General features: G+C 39.3%; 1 protein-coding gene across 1 annotated transcript in view; it reads left to right on the top strand.

Moving 5' to 3' along the window:
- The window catches only part of LOC125232456 (unc-112-related protein-like), an 83,209-nt gene that overhangs the window by 58,056 nt on the left and 6,096 nt on the right, over positions 1 to 19,057 (top strand). The window contains 8 exon segments of the mRNA XM_048138119.1: positions 3,681 to 3,749; positions 3,752 to 3,913; positions 4,483 to 4,712; positions 5,081 to 5,304; positions 7,385 to 7,598; positions 9,534 to 9,721; positions 17,560 to 17,698; positions 18,408 to 18,506. Of these exon segments, the coding sequence (XP_047994076.1) occupies positions 3,681 to 3,749; positions 3,752 to 3,913; positions 4,483 to 4,712; positions 5,081 to 5,304; positions 7,385 to 7,598; positions 9,534 to 9,721; positions 17,560 to 17,698; positions 18,408 to 18,506 (1,325 nt within the window).

Genomic DNA, 19,057 nt, shown 5'->3' with positions numbered 1-19,057 from the left:
TTTATAATAAACTAGCTTTTGACCGCGGCTTCGCTCGCGTAAGAAAGAGACAAAAAGGAGCCTATGTCACTCTCCATCCCTTCAACTAAATCCCCTTAAATAATCACGTCAATTCGTCGCTCCGGTTTTGCCGTGAAAGACAGACAAACAAACAGACACACACCCTTTCCCATTTGTAATATTAGTATGAATTTGACATTATTATTTATATTTAAATAATTATATATGTATAGCCCAATTTCGTCGGTAACAGCGTGTTATGTAATGGCGTCGTTGGGGAACAATCGTCTGTCACGCCGTGAAGGTGCGTTCGATTCCCAGGATTATATAAACTTTTTGGGTGGTTCCATAAAAGTTGGGTAACTTTGTGTTCCAGTGTTTATTTTTATAAGTTATAGTATGTACCTAATATAAAAACGTCTGGTAATGAAATAAACGATTTTTAATCATGTCACTCATTTTTGCGTTGATCATATTTGTTTTTTGTCAGAAAAATTACGTTTTAGCTCCCTAATATCAGTCCCTAGCCATGTCACATCTCCAAAATAATGTTTCCGTTTGTCGGTTTTGAGTATACTCAGATGATATTTGAACTTTATTTAACATAAACACACTAAATATTACATCATCTTATTTACCGAAACAATTTAGTGAACAATATTCATTATTTTACATGTTTCTTTTTTAACAAAGTAGTGTCATCGATATTTACAGTCAGGCCCTAGCCACTTAGTAAATTTGAAAATGCGCGGCAATCGAACGAAACGAGCATTTTAAAACCGAAGCGTTCAAAAGTAATAACATGAAGTTATCCACACACGTGGGCCGACCCACAGCGGCCATCTTGGCGTCAGTGCGGTCGGCGTCCCCGCTGAGCAAACACGTGCTGTGCCAGTCAATCTGTCAGTCCCTAGGTGAGTTGTTTAATAAAAAGTTAAATAGTTATTATTCTCTTTTGTTTGTGTGTATATGTGCTTTATTGGTGACGATGTTATAATTACCTACAACTTAAGGCATTTCATTTTGAGAGTAAACTAAGAGGGATTTTGTCCTGATTCGTCAGTCCCTAGACCATCAGGCCCTAGCCGTAAATGTGACTAGGGACTGATGCAAATGCCAGGGACTGACGATCAGGCACGTTGAAATAGATTTGTCAATCTAAGAAACGGTTGTTTGTTTTAGAATATGCCGCCTAAAAAGAAAATACCGTTATCTAAAGAAGAAAAAGCAAACAAAAAGTCAGAACAAGCAAAAAAACGATTAGAAAAAATAAAAAATGATCCAGTTTTATTGCGGAGTACAAAGAGAAGGAAAGATTAAAATACATCAAAAAAAAGAAAAAGGACAGAGAAAATGCTTTGAGGATATGACTCCTCGTGAGCATAGAAAATTAAAAAAGAACTGGATCACCTACTCAGCAACTTACAGACAAAATAAAAAAATTGTCAAACAGCATGCTGATCAATACATGAATGAAAATACGCCACCATCATCTGACGGAGAAAATGATCCTCAGGTACCAGAAGAAATAAATCTCGAACAACAAGCAAATAATGAAGACGTTCCGTGCTGTTTCAATATTGCTGATCGAAAACAAGCTGAAGCTAAACGGAGAAGTATTTTACAACAGAAAATTAGAAATAAACAACTACAGAAGAAGAACCATGTTATTACTGAACTCAAGAAAAAACTTGCTAATCAAAGACAGAAGTACAAAAGACTGAAACGCACTATTAAGAAATCTCGAAAGGCACTCTCACCCAGAAGCAAAATTGAAGAAATAGCGAATAGTCCTAATAAAAAGGCAGAATTAGTAAAAAAAGCTCTATTTGGTGAGGTCATTCAGATGCAAATCTTAGAAAAAAAAAAGGAAACAAGAACATAAAAGGAGAAAAATACATTTGAAGCGGCTTTGTCTGGTTCGGTAGTAAAGAAGTATAAAGTATGGAGGTTAGGAGGCAAAGCTGTGAGTTACAAAAATCTGGGATTTAATCGCACAAAGTCGACAAAGAAAGACAGCAAGAACGAAATGATAGCGATTATTCGTCAGTTTTACGAAGATGACAGCAATAGCCGGTTATTCTTGTTGGTAAGGGAGAGACTAGAAGTATCTCGAAAGACTGCTTTATAAATCTATAGTTTGATTGGATTTTGCTATAAATGTGTCAATTAATAAGATAATAATAAGAAATACTAAATAAATACTCATTATATAAGATAGAAATGTAATTTTATTATACTAACAATGAAAGTCATCAGTCCCTAGCACAGCCCGTCAGTCCCTAGAACACAGATTTCAAAAAAACACAATTTTCTCCATAAATACCAAGTAAAGTGACCGGCCTCTTTGGATACAAAAAGTATATTATTAAAATAATTGTATTTACCAAAAAAATAGTTAATTACTATTTAATAACTCTTATGGCAAAAAAATGTTTGAAATTTACCCAACTTTCATGGAACCACCCTTTTGTATTTTTTTGGATATAAATTTCGTTTTTTTTATTGACTGAGCAAGAATGGAGAGCCGAAGGTATCAATTTTGTCTTAGAGAACATATTGATTTTTTTATTGTCATTTTGATTTTCTATTTATTAAGTTGAGATATAAAACACAACTTTTAATACCCTCGCTAAATATAATATTTTATCGAAATCACTCCTTAGATAAAAAAAGTCCACTTGAGTTTTTAAAGCATTACGTTACTCAGTTAACTATTGCATTTTCATTTACTAATTTAAGATTTCAAAAGCGATTTGAATACCCTTGCTCCATCAAAAATAAACAATTAGAAAAAAAAATATTCGGATCGTAGTTTAGAAACTAAAATTTATCTATACTTTTTGGATTTTTTTTTTAAAATATCAGATTAGGATAATTATGTTAGAAATTCTGAGTTCGACGAACAAAAAATAGTGTCACATAGTGTTGTGTTCCTGCCGGTGAGTAAGGCTGCCAGAGCTCAACGAGGGTGCGGGGTGCTGACGACGGGAGGACTTACGGAACTAATTTGTTCCGTCTATTGTTCTTTGAGTCGTCGGCAACCCAAACCCTCCTTTGAACTTGTACACTCCTTTTTGCTGTGCATACGCAGCAAAGGGGAGTGTACAAGTTTCTAATGGGGCGGCAACGCGCAAGCGACACTCTTCGAGTTGCAGGCGTCCATAGGTTACGGTGACCGCTTTCCATCAGGCGGACCGTATGCTTGTTTGCCACCGACGTAGTATTAAAAAAAAAAAGAGAAAAGTCCTGGATTCGAACCCAGTACTTCCATGCAAATCATGCGATGGCACGTATTTACCGCAAGGCTATTTAAACAAGCTGTCGCCGCGTGAAATTATCGACTAGAAGGAATACAAAAACACTGTTTGTATGTGTGAGTGGTACTTAAAAATAGTGTAAAATAGTAAATTTATTTACATTAAGGGGATTAACGTTACAATGAGAAGTTGAATGTTTGTTGTAATACGTCAATTTTGATATTAAATGTTCGCGAAGCATAATTGAAAGTATATAAATGCCTGTACGACTCCACAAAAAAAATAAGACTGGTAATTTGCAGATTAACGCCATCTAACGCAGCCTGAGCTTCGGGTAACCTAGGCGAGCCACCTTAAAAAATGTCGGTTAAACCCATTGATATTCGACTCCAAAAGTTAACATTATTTATTTCTTTCCAGAGTTCAAAAAGGACTGGTCTGACCATGCCCTCTGGTGGCCGACGCGCAACAAATGGCTCTCCAAGCCCCGTCAACCCTCGACCAGTGCGGCGTCCACGCCGACGCGATGCTCCACTTCACACCCATGCACAAACCGCTGAGGATCCAACTGCCAGACCTGAGATATATCGACTGCAAGATAGACTTCTCTATTGATACCTTCAGCGCTGTGGTCCAGCTATGCAAGAGCCTTGGTAAGTGCAAAAACAACTCTGACCCATTTAAACAGATCCTTCTTCACACCCATGCACAAACCGCTGAGGATCCAACTGCCAGACCTGAGATATATCGACTGCAAGATATACCTTCAGCGCTGTGGTTCAACTTTGCAAGAGAGTCTTGCATGTAATTATGATAACTTCTTCATTCTTTCACCGAATAATGACCTTTGGACTTTTCTATTGTCACGTTCAACGCTGTGGTCCATCTTTGCAAGAGTCTTGGTAAGTATGATAACACCTCATTCTTTCACCGTAATCCTTTGGACATATACACTAACCATGGGGATCCACCTGAGAAATATCTATTGACTGCAAAGATAGACTTCTCTAAAGACACGTTCAACCAGTTCAACTCGTTGGCGCAAGAGTCAAAATGAGAAAACTCGAACGCCGCTTATACTTCGACCAGTCACCTCTGTTTCTTCGACCAGTCACCTATAAATCACCCAAAACCAAAATCTTTATTTTACACTCACACATTAAGCTCTTTTGTCTTCTGTTGCGTTCAGCTGTAATAAATAATCATCCACGACTTTTTCCAGGTATCCGGCATCCAGAAGAACTATCCCTCTGCTATCCACTGGAGCAGTCCCACCTCAAACAGAACTACCAGAACCTGAAAGAGGCGAAGCGGCTCCGGCCATCAGCGCCACCAGACACGAACACATTCATCGCCGCTACGAGAGGATCTTCGAACAGTTTGGACAGGTCTAATGGGTGCCCTGCCACGCCACCACCGCCGAGGTCACAATCTGCCACGCCAGTTGCATCGGTAAGAATTCTTCGTCTTATTTTGAACAGTCTTGGTAGGTAGACAATGATCATAGCGATTCGTTGTGGGTTGTGGGACTTGTGGGTATAGAAATTAGCTTATAGCCGCTACCAGAGGAATTCAAATAGCCTAAACAGCTCTAATGGGTGTCCTGCCAGTGCCACGCTTTTATCTCTGAGATCGCAGTCAGCTAATCTAGAAACATCTATTGGTAAGCCAAGATCACAGATTTTGGCTGTAAGCAGTCCATGAATTACCCATCCAACGCACTTGTTTCTTGTTTGTTCGGTCAGAAATGAATATTTGCAAACGAGAATCTTACCTCCGACCTTTTCCGTCAATCCCTAGCCTACAATTTCAACTTTCAGAACGGCACCCTCAGACGCTACGGCACCCACATCTACAGCACACAGAGCGACGGTTCCAGCGACGGTGGTTACTGCGGGACGCCCCCACGTGCCGCCTCGCTCGACGCCATCGATGCCCTCGCTGACCTCTCATTGGCTGACTCGCCGTTAGAGCCAGATAGTCAGTCCAGGGAATCTCTGCTCACGCCTAAAACACTCGTGGAAAGGGCTAGGATGAACGTTGGGTAAGGGCATTTCTTCAATAGACGCTTTTCTTTAGAATATGACACCTCGCTCGACGCTATAGCTGATCTGACTTGTCATTGGCTGACTCGCCTTTGGAGCCAGACAGTCAGTCCAGGGAATCTCTGCTTACGCCTAAAACACTCGTGGAAAGGGCTAGGATGAACGTTGGGTAAGGGCATTTCTTCAATAGACGCTTTTCTTTAGAATATACCACCTCGCTCGACGCTATAGATGCTCTGACTTGTCATTGGCTGACTCGCCTTTGGAGCCAGACAGTCAGTCCAGGGCATCTCTGCTCACGCATAAAACGCTCGTGGACAAAGTGAAAGAAAAAGTGAGTGTCGGTCGAAGAAAGCCCAGGAAAGATATGGCTGGAGGTTGCTTCACCGACAAGAGCCCAGCTCTTAAATTTATGATGATGGTGAGAATAATTCTACTAATGTGAAAAATTTATGGTTGTGAGATTTAACCTTTAGTCTTTAAAAATATATTCCTCCGTGACATTGACATTTTGTCCTCATTTTATTGATGTCTGAAACTTAATTCTAATTTATTATTAAATTGCGTATATTTCCATGAATTTGCGTGGTAACATGAGACACAAGGAAAATATATTATAGTTACTAGGCTTGTGTCGTTCACGAACTATGAACTGTTAGGAATAAAATCCCATCAATGACCGAAATGAACTGAATCTTTCCGTGCTCTGAGAATCGGTCTTTGCTCATTTAGTTCAGTACAGGATCGGCGAACACGAGCGGTTTGGATCGAGAACGAATGTGTGACTGCGCCGACCGAGAGTGAGAGCAGAGCAACAAAAAAAGTCAAGTTTTCATATTAAACTTCGGTTACTTACAACCTTTCGGCCCGGAATGTTACTATCTGTAGACTATTCGTATCATTTTGACACTACTCGGTCCCATTCGTTCTGATCTTTCCGACCGCAACGGTCGCTGGTCTGGCTGAACTAAATGAGCAAAAGACCTAAAAGAGCGAACTAGTTCGTGGGAGCGACTGAACGAGATCGGAGCGCTCCGATCAACGAACGAAACGGCACAAGCCTAATAGTTACAAAGAAACACAATATATTGTATAGATCTATTTTAATTTATGATTATTAGAGGTAACCATAACCCTAACTTAACCTTATAATAATAATTATATGTGCATTGCTGATTCCTTCGAAATATTTCTTAATAAAATAAATGTCATTGAAGCACGTCATAGTACTCATAGTTATGTTTTTCGTTGCATTACGGATAATGCGTTCATTTGTGTGGTTTTCCTTAGGGGAAAACAGAGCCGAATAAATTATTTGTACATTATTGTATTAGGTATATTCATTTTAACAAGAAATAATTTAAATAAATATAATATGCAGATGATTTTTGACTTCACACTTACAAAGAAAATCGATAACTGTACAAAAATGCCAAGTAGGACAGCGGCAACAGTCCGTATTACGTAATGCTTTTTAAGCCTGTGTCCCACTGCTAGGCTAAGTCCTCCCTCACTTCTTCTACTCAACGCTATCATGCACTTTTATCTCCTGCCAATCTAGATAAAAATGCGTCCAAGTTCTCCCGTCTCTTTTTCGGTCTACCTGAACCTCGGCCTGCACTATCTCTGGTGTTCCACCGGTCCCACTCGTTACACCGCTGCGGGTGGACAGGTTGCATATGGAAGACATATGCAGCCCAGGCCAAGATTAACAACTATGAATATAAATATCACATTTTCACCACGGCCTGCATCATCTACGATGATCCGTGGGTCCATTTAGGCACTGGTCCCACCTTATGAGCTATCGGCTATAAAAATGAACAAAAGATAAGCACTGCAACGAAAAGAGACGGCGATATTGATAGCTCACCGCTGGGCGAGTAATAAACATCGCCGCGTCTCTTTTATTTACGCGGGAGGATCTTTAGTTCGTTTTTATAGCCGATAGCTCATAGTTTACTAGCTCGCGGTGGGACCAGTGGCTTAGGCCCACCGTTCAGGGTGCATGCGACAGACATGTCCAGCCCAGTCCAAGATTAACGATCCCAAATACTGATATCACATTTTCCATTCCAGCTGGCTGGACTCCTCACTATCCATCATGGAGCAATGTATACGAGAATGGGACACACTACAGCTCCGCTTCAAGTTCTACTCATACTTCGACCTGACCGCTCGTCCGCAAGACGCGCCGCGCCTTAACCAGCTGTACCAACAAGCTCGCTGGCAGATACTGAACCAGGAAGTGCATTGTACTGAAGAGGAAATGCTGCTGTTCGCAGCCTTACAGGTAAGAGAGATACACTACAGCTCCGCTTCAAGTTCTACTCATTCTTCGACCTAACCGCTCGTCCGCAAGACGCGCCGCGCCTTAACCAGCTGTACCAACAAGCTCGCTGGCAGATACTGAACCAGGAAGTACATTGTACTGAAGAGGAGATGCTGCTTTTCGCAGCCCTACAGGTGAGTGACTTCAAATTCTTTTTTCGACCTAACTACTTGTCTGCACGACCAGCCCTACCATCAAAACCAGCAAGTCAGCGGGTAGATACTGAAGGTCGGGACATAAATCTGTGGGCCTAGTGAAAAAGGGTATAACTCAAATTGACTCGGTGAAAAAGGGCACAAGTCCCATCTCGGACTTGTGACCTTTTTCACCGAGTCAATTTGAGTTAATACCCTTTTTCACTAGGCCCACAGAAATAGACTGTGATTCCCATTCTGATTTTAAAGATCAGTGATGTAATGAAAAAGGTTGTCACGATCTAGTATATCAAAATAAGTGGAATGAAACTAACCGTAAATTGCGTAACGCGTAATCGCATATTTGACCCGACGTTTCGGACGTCACATTACGTTCGTGGTCACGGGTAGACTGGCGAGGAATCGTATCAACATCTTCTAGCAACGCGAGTTTTTGGAACTACCCGAACTTGATCTTGATTATTCACTTTTACGCTAGGGTTGAAGGTTGAAATTATGAGTGCAAATCGTATAAGTTTAAATCAATATAACCGTGAATCATTCAAAATTCTTATCGCTACCAATTCTGGTTGCGTTATAAAAAACGCTGTGTTCTTTTTTACAATAAATAGTTTGTCTTAGAACAAATTAAATTATTCTCATTTAAAAAATAATTAATTTGTATTTTTTAAGTAGTAACACTACTATTATACTATAAACATTAAATAAATGTCATATACAAAGAAAAAGTGACCAAGGCCTCCAAGTGTTCCGAACTGGAATCGAACCAGCGTACTCCGTTAACCGGACGGATGCCTGTAAAACCACTCGGCCATCGGATCACGAAAGCAAGGGTCGAAATTTCCAAGTACATGACACAACTACCGAACACTTGGAGGCTTTTCTTTGTATATGACATTTATTTAATAAATAATATTTTAATGCTTCAAAAATTATTTATTTCAAATATTCAAAACTGTCTTTAAACTGTATATAATAGTATTTTATGCAACAGGCGTTTAAAGGGGGTCAAAAAAGACGAGTGGCGTGGGTAACAATTTGAGGCGAAGCCGAAAATTGTTATTAAGACGCCACGAGTATTTTTTGACTCAGTTAAACACCGTTGCATACAATACTTTTTCTACGACCATGCACTTAGTTTTTTACTGTTTTCTTGAATAACTTTCGTGAAATTCACACTGTTTTCCTTATTTTGACGCAAAGGTTTGCACTGACAGCTCAGCGGCCCAAAGCCTTCCCGCACACGCGCGCAGTATCGTTATAACAATGCGTTGCCATGATTACAGAGCCAAACAATGCGTTTTCAGTTTTTTCGATACTGCGCGCATGCGCTGAAAGCCGGCGGACGCTGGATTTGGGAATAGACTTTTATGTAGGGTTTTAAAGATCTATGCACGACCCTTTAAATGACGAATAACAGTTCGGGAGTAGGAAAATATATTAAACATACATACATACAATCACGCCTGTATCCCATAAAGGGCTAGGCAGAGCTCATGAAACTACTAAAGCTTCAGTGCCACTCTTGGCAAATAAGGGGTTGAATGAAAACGAAACTGTGACATTGCAGTGGCCAGTGACAGGTTGCCAGCCTCTCGCCTACGCCACAATTTAACCCATATCCCACAGTCGCCTTCTACGACACCCACGGGAAGAAATGGGGTGGTGAAATTCTTAACCCGTCACCATACAGGCGCAATATATTAAAATTTGTATTAAACCTGTAATTTCCCATCCCCAGCTTCAAATCGAGCTGCAGACGCTTGCCGGCGGCAGTGTAGACGCCGCCGATGGCCACACATCAAACGCCGCTCCCGACGACATCGACGCTGCCCTCAACGAGCTGGAGACACAGCTGGAAGGAGGCCCGCCCGTCAGACCTGACATTATGCAGGTCCCTGAGCTAGCTGGACATCTTAAATACATGAGGTAAGTCAACTTTAACAGTTATAGACACAATTCATGCGCCCAACGCAGCGGCAGCTGACTTTGACAAGCTCGAATACAGAAGGCGAACTATCAGTCCACAGAACACCCCACTAGAAGCCTAATGCAAGCGATATTGTTCGAGACGCCTCGGCGCCGCTCAGTACAACCATATTGACCAGTATAAATGAACTCCGCGGATAATAAACAATATTCAACAAAATAATTAATTTGACTCAACTGTGGAATGTTATTCCATCTTTTTTATATGTGGAAGTGTTAGAAGACTTGCCACACCACTTTATGCTGCAAGAGACCATTGTTTGCAACCAAATTTAATTATTTAAGATTTTTTCCCGAACACTGTTAGCGGGTCGTATACTTGGGCGCTACTGATCGGTGTCGCACGCGTTCAAACTTTTATACACCCGATTTGTCGTATGCTTGGTGACCGCGAGTCGCCCTGTAAGGGCCGTCTTGTTGTATTGGTATCAGTCAGACTTACCACAGATGCAGAATCTAACGCAGAAACTTTTATCATAGCTTTATAAGTATACCTATATGTGCACCGATTCTTACTTGAATTATTTATTTCAATAATTTTCAAAAAATCTAACACATCTTTGAATATGCGAAGAACTGTTTTATGAGAGCATAGATTAAATATAAGAAGATCATACCATCCCATACATTAAAATGCGACCTAAGAACGCGCATACACTACACCACACATAGACGCACAAAAAAAAATTACTTGTAGCTTTCGATTATACTTGTAGGTGGCCTTAAGTGTCACTTTTGACATAGATTTATGGCTCGAAACCAAATACTATGTAAACTCTACGAGTTAATACGTGCAGCTCGGTGCCAAAGTTGGCAACAGGCACACTAGCGCTCCTAGCGGCATGAGTTGATCAAAATAGTTTAGTTTCATACAGCATAAAATTAAAAAAAATTACAAATTCTTATTTTTTTGTTTTATTCCGTCTAAAAATGTTAAAGTAGATCAATTAATAGCATTTTCTATTTTAATTTACTCAAATAAAAGTCTGAACAACTACTTTGATCAACTCGAACCGCTAGATGGCGCTAGTAAAATTGTTGCCGCTCAATTGTATGGGAAACGTCAGAAGCTGCACGTATTATAGTATATAGTATTTGTCGAAACTATCAAAAGTGACACTTAACGCCAATCTACAAGTAATCGATGGCAACAATTCATTTTTTGTGGCGCCATCTATGTGTGGTGTATGATCTTCTTATATGTATTTAATCTATGATGAGAGTCAATTTCGTATTCTTCAATTATCATATCAGTAATATCATCTTTATGCATATTTCTCTTTCAGAATATTTTCCACTGTTTCATTTTTTTTTTTCAAATTATTTAAGTCGTTATATGTCTATTTCTATATATTTCTTATAGCTATATTATGCATATATCTTTAAAGCATACTTTCTTCTTTCATCTGCCGCCGTCGTGCGACCAAAGCAAGTGTCACAACGAATTCTGTGTTGTCGCGTAAGACATTTTACATTTACCACCCCGTATGTTGTCTTACTAATGTCGTTTTATGTTTAAAATAAACATCCTTTTAACTCTGATAGTATTTATTATAAAAAGAGAACTTTTATTTAGTGCATAAAAGGGGCCCATTTCTCGAAAGGTACAAGCCTTGTATTACAAGTGTGTTTCCATGACAATCCATACGATTTGACAGTTCGCGCACTTGTAATACAAGGCTTGTACCTTTCGAGAAAAGGGCCCCAGAGCTCTCTTCCGCGAGTCCATACTTGAAGTCTGGCTAACTTTGATACAAGCGCGGATCCAGCTTCGTGCCCAGGGGGGGGGGGTCACGCGGTAAAGGCCCAGGGGGGGTCACGTGGTCTATTTGTATGGCCAACCTAGGCTCCACCTAGGATCCGCGCATGCTTTGATACATGTAAGTTTGACATCTTCAAGTAAGGTTTACAACAGCTTTTTGGCGGAAGCTTGGCGTATTTGTTTTTAATGACACATTTATCTAAAAGGTTATTTTATCCATGAAACGACTGTATACTCGTAACTTAGCAGCACTAAAAACATAATCACCATACGCAAATATCTTTATATAGATTTTTGCGTATTACCTTTAATAACTGATACTTGTAGTTTGCAAACTAATTATTGTATGTATTTATATCTGTATGATATTCCATACTATACCTACTAACTACGTATGTTGTAATAACATTAACTCATATGTATTTGTTGTTAAATTAATTTCATGTATTTTTTTAATAATATTAAATCTGTCTTCGACGCATTAATATTTTGTATATATATATATATATTAGATATTATATTTACATCTTTTTCTTTGAGTAGGCGAGGATCTATAATATTTTTGTTTTTATAGAACAGTAGGTACAGTCAAGTGCAAAAATACGTATCGATTTTATCCGCTCAAAAATATGTACCGAGACCTTATTCCGCCGACATAAAGTGCTATGGGACATATTTTTGATAAGTTGTACGCACCCATATTTTTACACTTGACTGTACCTACGGCATTCTACTACATGTAATATGATACTTAGCAAAATATTATTTTATAGTTATTTCTTTGAACGTACCAGAATCTGTTACTTTTTCACACTCTTTAAGTTACCAACAGCTTAACTTTTATGAAAAAATCTGCAATTGTACAGGATTCAATGTAGGTATATTCTAGCAGTACCTAAAGCTGGTTTTAGTCTCCCGCGGAGCGGACAATAGTCCGTTTTCAGTTTTCACATATCCGATCCGATATCGTATGTCAGAAGGATTTCAATGGAAAAAATCCGATGGCGCCTGTAATGTATGGGATATCGGTCCGACATCCGATATCGGATCGGATAATGTGAAAGCGTACTAAAGCGGACGGATCCGCGCGGGCACATCAACTTCATATAAATTGCTCGTGCGCATCGTTCCGCGTATAATATCGTCACTACTTTGAAAAAAACTTGTATCTTCTTCTGTCAATGAAAAGAAAAATGTAATAAGTATGTATGCAATGCATATAGACTTACAGATGTAGTGTGAAAAGGCTTTCCTTCGAAACGTTCGTATTTGTCATACTAGTTCAGTCAATGTCAGTACATCTTGTACTGACACTGACTGAAATAGCATGACACGCTCGTACGTTTCCGTAACGATTCGAAGGCAAATCTTTTGGCACTACATCTGTACTGCGTTTTAAGAGCGTTATAACATTTCGGCGTCGGGCGAAATTAGGTATTTTACCCGCCGCGCGAGCCCAATATGCCGACCCTTTCTAGCACGTCTTATCACTCGCTCGCACTACAATAATGGACAAAACAATCTTGATCCTTTCTATGGAATTTTGATAACAACCACAATCTACTATCTCGATATAAACTTTTGGTTTCTAATAAACATTATTTTTGAAATACAATATAATAATATTAATATTTTTTGTTATTTATAATATATTAATACTATCGCGGTAACCGAAGACAATATTAAACATTATTTTGTACGAAAATACGAGAATATAGCGCGAAATAATATCAATTATGTTAAAATTTATTTAAAAAATTAAAGTAATAATTATAAAAGTAGATCCCATCCCAAATATTTGCTTTTGTTATATGATAAGTACTAGAGTAAAGTATAATTATATTAATATGATGATAAAATAAGACAAATACAATTCTAATTACTTCAAGGTGGTGCTCAGGGTCTGATGATGGAGCCAGATGGTGGTCACCAATACCAATGAACAATATGACTATACAACTTCGTGGTTTACATGTCATTCTAGCATTTTCACTTTCACATTTCAAGTGCATATACCACGAGTATAGGTTTTCGGGTGTGCTGATTTAAAAATTAATGACCGATTTGGAATCTGACATTGCTGACTGTCACTTTGACACAAAAGTCGTCATGGGTGTCGTAAAATAGGTTTTAGGGGGTGCTGATTCCAAAATTAATGGCCAATGTGGAATCTGACATTGCTGACTGTCACTTTGACACAAAAGTCGTCATGGGTGTCGTCAAATAGGTTTGCGGGGTAGCTGATTCCAAAATTAATGAACAATGTGGAATCTGACATTGCTGACTGTCACTTTGACACAAAAGTCGTCATGGGTGTCGTAAAATAGGTTTTAGGTGGTGCTGATTCAAAAATTAATGACCAATGTGGAATCTGACATTGCTGACTGTCACTTTGACACAAAAGTCGTCATGGGTGTCGACAAATAGGCTTGCGGGGGTGCTGATTCCAAAATTAATGAACAATGTGGAATCTGACATTGCTGACTGTCACTTTGACACAAAAGTCGTCATGGGTGTCGTAAAATTGGTTTTAGGGGGTGCTGATTCCAAAATTAATGACCAATGTGGAATCTAACATTGCTGACTGCCACTTTGACACAAAAGTCATCATGGGTGTCGTAAAATAGGTTTTAGGGGGTGCTGATTCCAAAAATAATGACTAATGTGGAATCTAACATTGCTGACTGTCACTTTGACACAAAAGTCGTCATGGGTGTCGTCAAATAGGTTTCCGGAGGTGCTGATTCCAAAATTAATGACTAATGTTCAATCTGACATTGCTGACTGTCACTTTGACACAAAAGTCGTCATGGGTGTCGTCAAATAGGTTTCCGGAGGTGCTGATTTGAAAATTAATGACCGATTTGGAATCTTGACATTGCTGACTGTCACTTTGACACAAAAGTCGTCATGGGTGTCTTCAAAAAGGTTTCCGGGGGTGCTGATTCCAAAATTAACGACTATTTTGGAATCTCACAGTGCTAATTGTAATTTTGACACAAAAGGAATCATGGGTGTAGTCAAATAGTTTTTAGGGGGCACTGATTCCAAAATTAATGAAATGATTTAAAAAGTAATGACCGATTTGGAACCTGACATTGCACAGTACCCCTGGAAAGGAAACCTATTTGACGACACCCATAACGACTTTTATGTCAAAGTGACAGTCAGCAATGTCAGATTCCAAATTGATCATTAATATTGAGATCAGTACCCATGAAAACCTATTTGAAGACACCCATGATCACTTTTGTGTCAAAGTGACAGTCAACAGTGTCAGATTCCAAATTGGTCATTAGTTTTCAAACACCTCCGGATAGCTATTTGACGACACCCATGACGACTTTTGTGTCAAAGTGACAGTCAGCAATGTCAGATTCCAAATTGGTCACTAATTTTGGAATCAGCACCCCCTAAAACCTATTTTACGACACCCATGACGACTTTTGTGTCAGAGTGACAGTCAGCAATGTCAGATTGAACATTGGTCATTAATTTTGGAATCAGCACCCCTAAAACCTACTTTACGACACCCATGACGACTTTTGTGTCAGAGTGACAGTCAGCAATGTCAGATTGAACATTGGTCATTAATTTTGGAATCAGCACCCCTAAAACCTATTTTACGACACCCATGACGACTTTTGTGTCAAAGTGACAGTCAGCAATGTCAGATTCCACATTGGTCATTAATTTTGGAATCAGCACCCCCTAAAACCTATTTTACGACACCCATGACGACTTTTGTGTCAAAGTGACAGTCAGCAATGTCAGATTCCAAATTGGTCATTAATTTTGGAATCAGCACCCCCTAAAACCTATTTTACGACACCCATGACGACTTTTGTGTCAGAGTGACAGTCAGCAATATCAGATTGAACATTAGTCATTAATTTTGGAATCAGCACCTCCTAAAACCTATTTTACGACACCCATGACGACTTTTGTGTCAAAGTGACAGTCAGCAATGTCAGATTCCACATTGGTCATTAATTTTGGAATCAGCACCCCTAAAACCTATTTTACGACACCCATGACGACTTTTGTGTCAAAGTGACAGTCAGCAATGTCAGATTCCAAATTGGTCATTCATTTTGGAATCAGCACCCCCTAAAACCTATTTTACGACACCCATGACGACTTTTGTGTCAGAGTGACAGTCAGCAATGTCAGATTGAACATTAGTCATTAATTTTGGAATCAGCACCTCCTAAAACCTATTTTACGACACCCATGACGACTTTTGTGTCAAAGTGACAGTCAGCAATCTGAGGTACTACATATTCGTAATCTGAAAGTAATCAAGTCAATAATTTCAGTTATTTTGAATCGACTATGATTCCGAATTATTGGTAATAGTAATGATTGTATAGATGATTAGTGATTCCTTTACATGTAATGGTAATTTACCGTTTCACTTGATTACATTACAAGTAATCTGACACCCAGTAGTGTCAGATTACAAAGTAAAATCAAGTAATCGTGTAATCCGGAATCGATTACGATTTCCCCATCTCTGGGTTTAGTTATATGGTTCATTGGTACTGGTGACCACCATCTGGCTCCATCATCAGACCCTGAGTACCACCTCTTGTCAAAGGTCTTGTTGAGACGAACCCAACGAGCCTAAACACGAAGTCGTTTACTTACATGGTTCACTGGTACTGGTGACCACCTTCTGGCTCCATCATCAGATCCCGAGTACCATCTTGATGTGTCTTATCATCTTGACCGTATTGTAATTTTCACATTTTTATCATCACAACGTTGTAATACTTTAACATTTAAACATAACAAAGTATTACAAAAGCAAATATTTACGGATCTAGGATCAAATTCGTTGGTCGCTGTTTACACACACACAATGCGAGGATAGCCCGTGTAGAAACAAGGCGTCCGACCCACACAACAATAAATATTCTCGACGTTTGCGATGAAAACTCAGAGACCAAAGTGACATACGTCTTACCTCCTCGAGCTCCGGCGCGGCACTGAAATCGCAGGCGTCCGTCGCCGGTAAAATAGCGACAGGAAGGCTAGTTTTCAAAAAATTGGCAAAAAATCATGATAAAATATTATAACGACAAATGGATAACAGCAGTTTAAGCACATTGTGCAGATTATTTATATACTAAAATAACTTCGATAACATGTAGATTTTCGGAGAAATGATCACTTGTTTCGATGTATTTTCAAGACAAAATTGAGTTCGTTTTACTTTCAATTTCTCAATTTCAAAGGATTAAATGATAAATATTGTTTAATGGGCCTTAAGTACAAGATATTTGGAACTTAAATTTACCTCATTTATGAGAGTGATCTTATCAAATTGTACATAATAAGAGCTCCGAATTCTGTGCTTCACGCGGTTTTTCCTAAACGAGCATCAGAAAAACAATCATTACTAATTGAAAAAGCTTTTTTTTTCATATGTTTTTTATTTAACCGACAGTTAATAAGATGTTCTAACTGAAACAAGTACTTTCACTGTCTTTTAGTATGAGTAAAGTGTACAATTTTGTCGATAAATATTGTGCATTTTACAATATATCGCCTTTTTTTGTCATAGCGCTCTTAACTTTGAGGAGCAGTGTGAGATACGAGATTTTTTCAAAGTAGTGACGATATGTAATTTTTCTCAAACATGCAATGAAATATTGTCTTTACGTTCCTTAAAATGGGCTGGGAAGTATCGCTTTTTGGGCGCAACAACTCGAGAGGACTGTAAAGGGATTTCATATTATTTTTTAGGCCTAGGCCTGCAAAGTAACTTTTTTTTATAAAATATTGTCCTTTAGAGCATTTTTTTTTATTTCATTGTATGTTTGAGAAAAGCACTATACATGCCTCGGCGTGAAAACGGATTCCCGGCCTCGTATCCCTATCCTATCCGTATATACCCACTTGGCCGGAAATCCTCATTTTCCCGGCCTCTGATGTAATGTACTATTGCTGGTGTAACACAATCAAACACTATTCTTATTAACAAATTCTAAAAAAATGTTTGAAATCGCAGGCCCAAACGCTTCACGCTAAAAGCGTACAAGCGAGGCTGGGTGTCGTGCCGCGACGGCGTGCTGCGCATACACTCGTCCCGCGACGCAGCCGCGCGCGGCGACGCGCCCAGCTACAGCGGCGAGCTGCGCGGAGCTGAGGTTGGTACCGTGCACCAGTTTACACCGTCTACTTCCAACAAAAAAGTGAACAGCTTGGATGAAAACAAGTGACGATGCGACGCGTTCAGCTGTGAAGACAACTTCTATAACCACCATGCCGGTGACACTTAAGCTAAGTTCACACGAACGGGCGGCGACGTATGTTTGTTTTTTTAATATGACGGGTACGGCGGCCAGAAAACCTAGTGGTGACCACGTCAACCGCGTAAACTGAAGACCTGGGTCCGTTCGACCGCTCGGTCACCTGTGGGCTTGATCGTGTTTTCTTTCATGTATGTTACTCGTATATCATCATCACATGCCTTTGCGTCTATCGCAGACGACTTTGCTGTATAGACAACGGGTTTGATGACTGTGGAAGCCAACTCATGCCACCTGAGTTTCCGGTTTGCTTTCTGCGACACCTTTTGCTGCCTAAAGCATTAAACCAGGCTTCGTCGCATAGCCTTCCCCCTCCACAACACGCCCTTTCGCCATTCATCACGATCTTCAGCTAAGGTTTCCCAGGCTTGATCGATTTTAAATGCTGACATGTCTCGCTTAACACAGTTTTTTAAGCATGTGCACCGTATGGAACCCTCTAGAATACCTTGACGAATCTTGCTAGGTGCGTACGCTAAAAGGAACGTTGGAAAACCGATATGTATTTAAGTTGATTATGATATTTCACTATATTATATTATTACAGGTGACACCAGATGCGCATCCCGCGTCCAATCGGTACAGCATCAAACTGGAGGTGCCTTCCGAAGACGCCATGAACGAGATCTGGCTGCGGTGCGAAAATGTAAGTCTTCGAGCTCTATGAGAATTAACTTTAAGCGAAGGTTCTTAAGATTAAATACAATTAATGTATGTAAGAAATTAGTGCCTTAACTGTTACTACGTGTGATTAATAATAATAATAATAATAATAATAAAATTCTTTATTCAAATATAACACAACTAACAGTTACATTATTGGTAGATAGGTATCAACAACTGTCCGATTTACATAAACAGTAAAACTAATTAGTTGCAAGTTATAGGTACATAATGCGAAGAATGAGTCCATTACTTCCCGTACTAGTTAAAAACTGTATCACGGTGAAGTAAGATTCGTCACCCGTAAACAAAATATCACCAGATGCATAAAATGTTTGTTCGCAGTTAGCAACAATTCTTCAATAACATTTGAACCTTACGTACATTATTTTAAGATACAACAAATAATATCAGGTGGTGGCATATTTGCGTAATTTCAAGCAAATGCACACCTGGTTACTAAGAGATAACTTAAACGTAAACACATAGAGTACGCAAACAATACAGATGCATTTAATATTATATTGCCCTAAA

This window comes from Leguminivora glycinivorella, chromosome 13 (genome assembly GCF_023078275.1).
Source record: "Leguminivora glycinivorella isolate SPB_JAAS2020 chromosome 13, LegGlyc_1.1, whole genome shotgun sequence".
In the NCBI taxonomy this organism is placed as follows: domain Eukaryota; kingdom Metazoa; phylum Arthropoda; class Insecta; order Lepidoptera; family Tortricidae; genus Leguminivora; species Leguminivora glycinivorella.
This window is presented reverse-complemented; position numbering and strand designations above follow the sequence as displayed.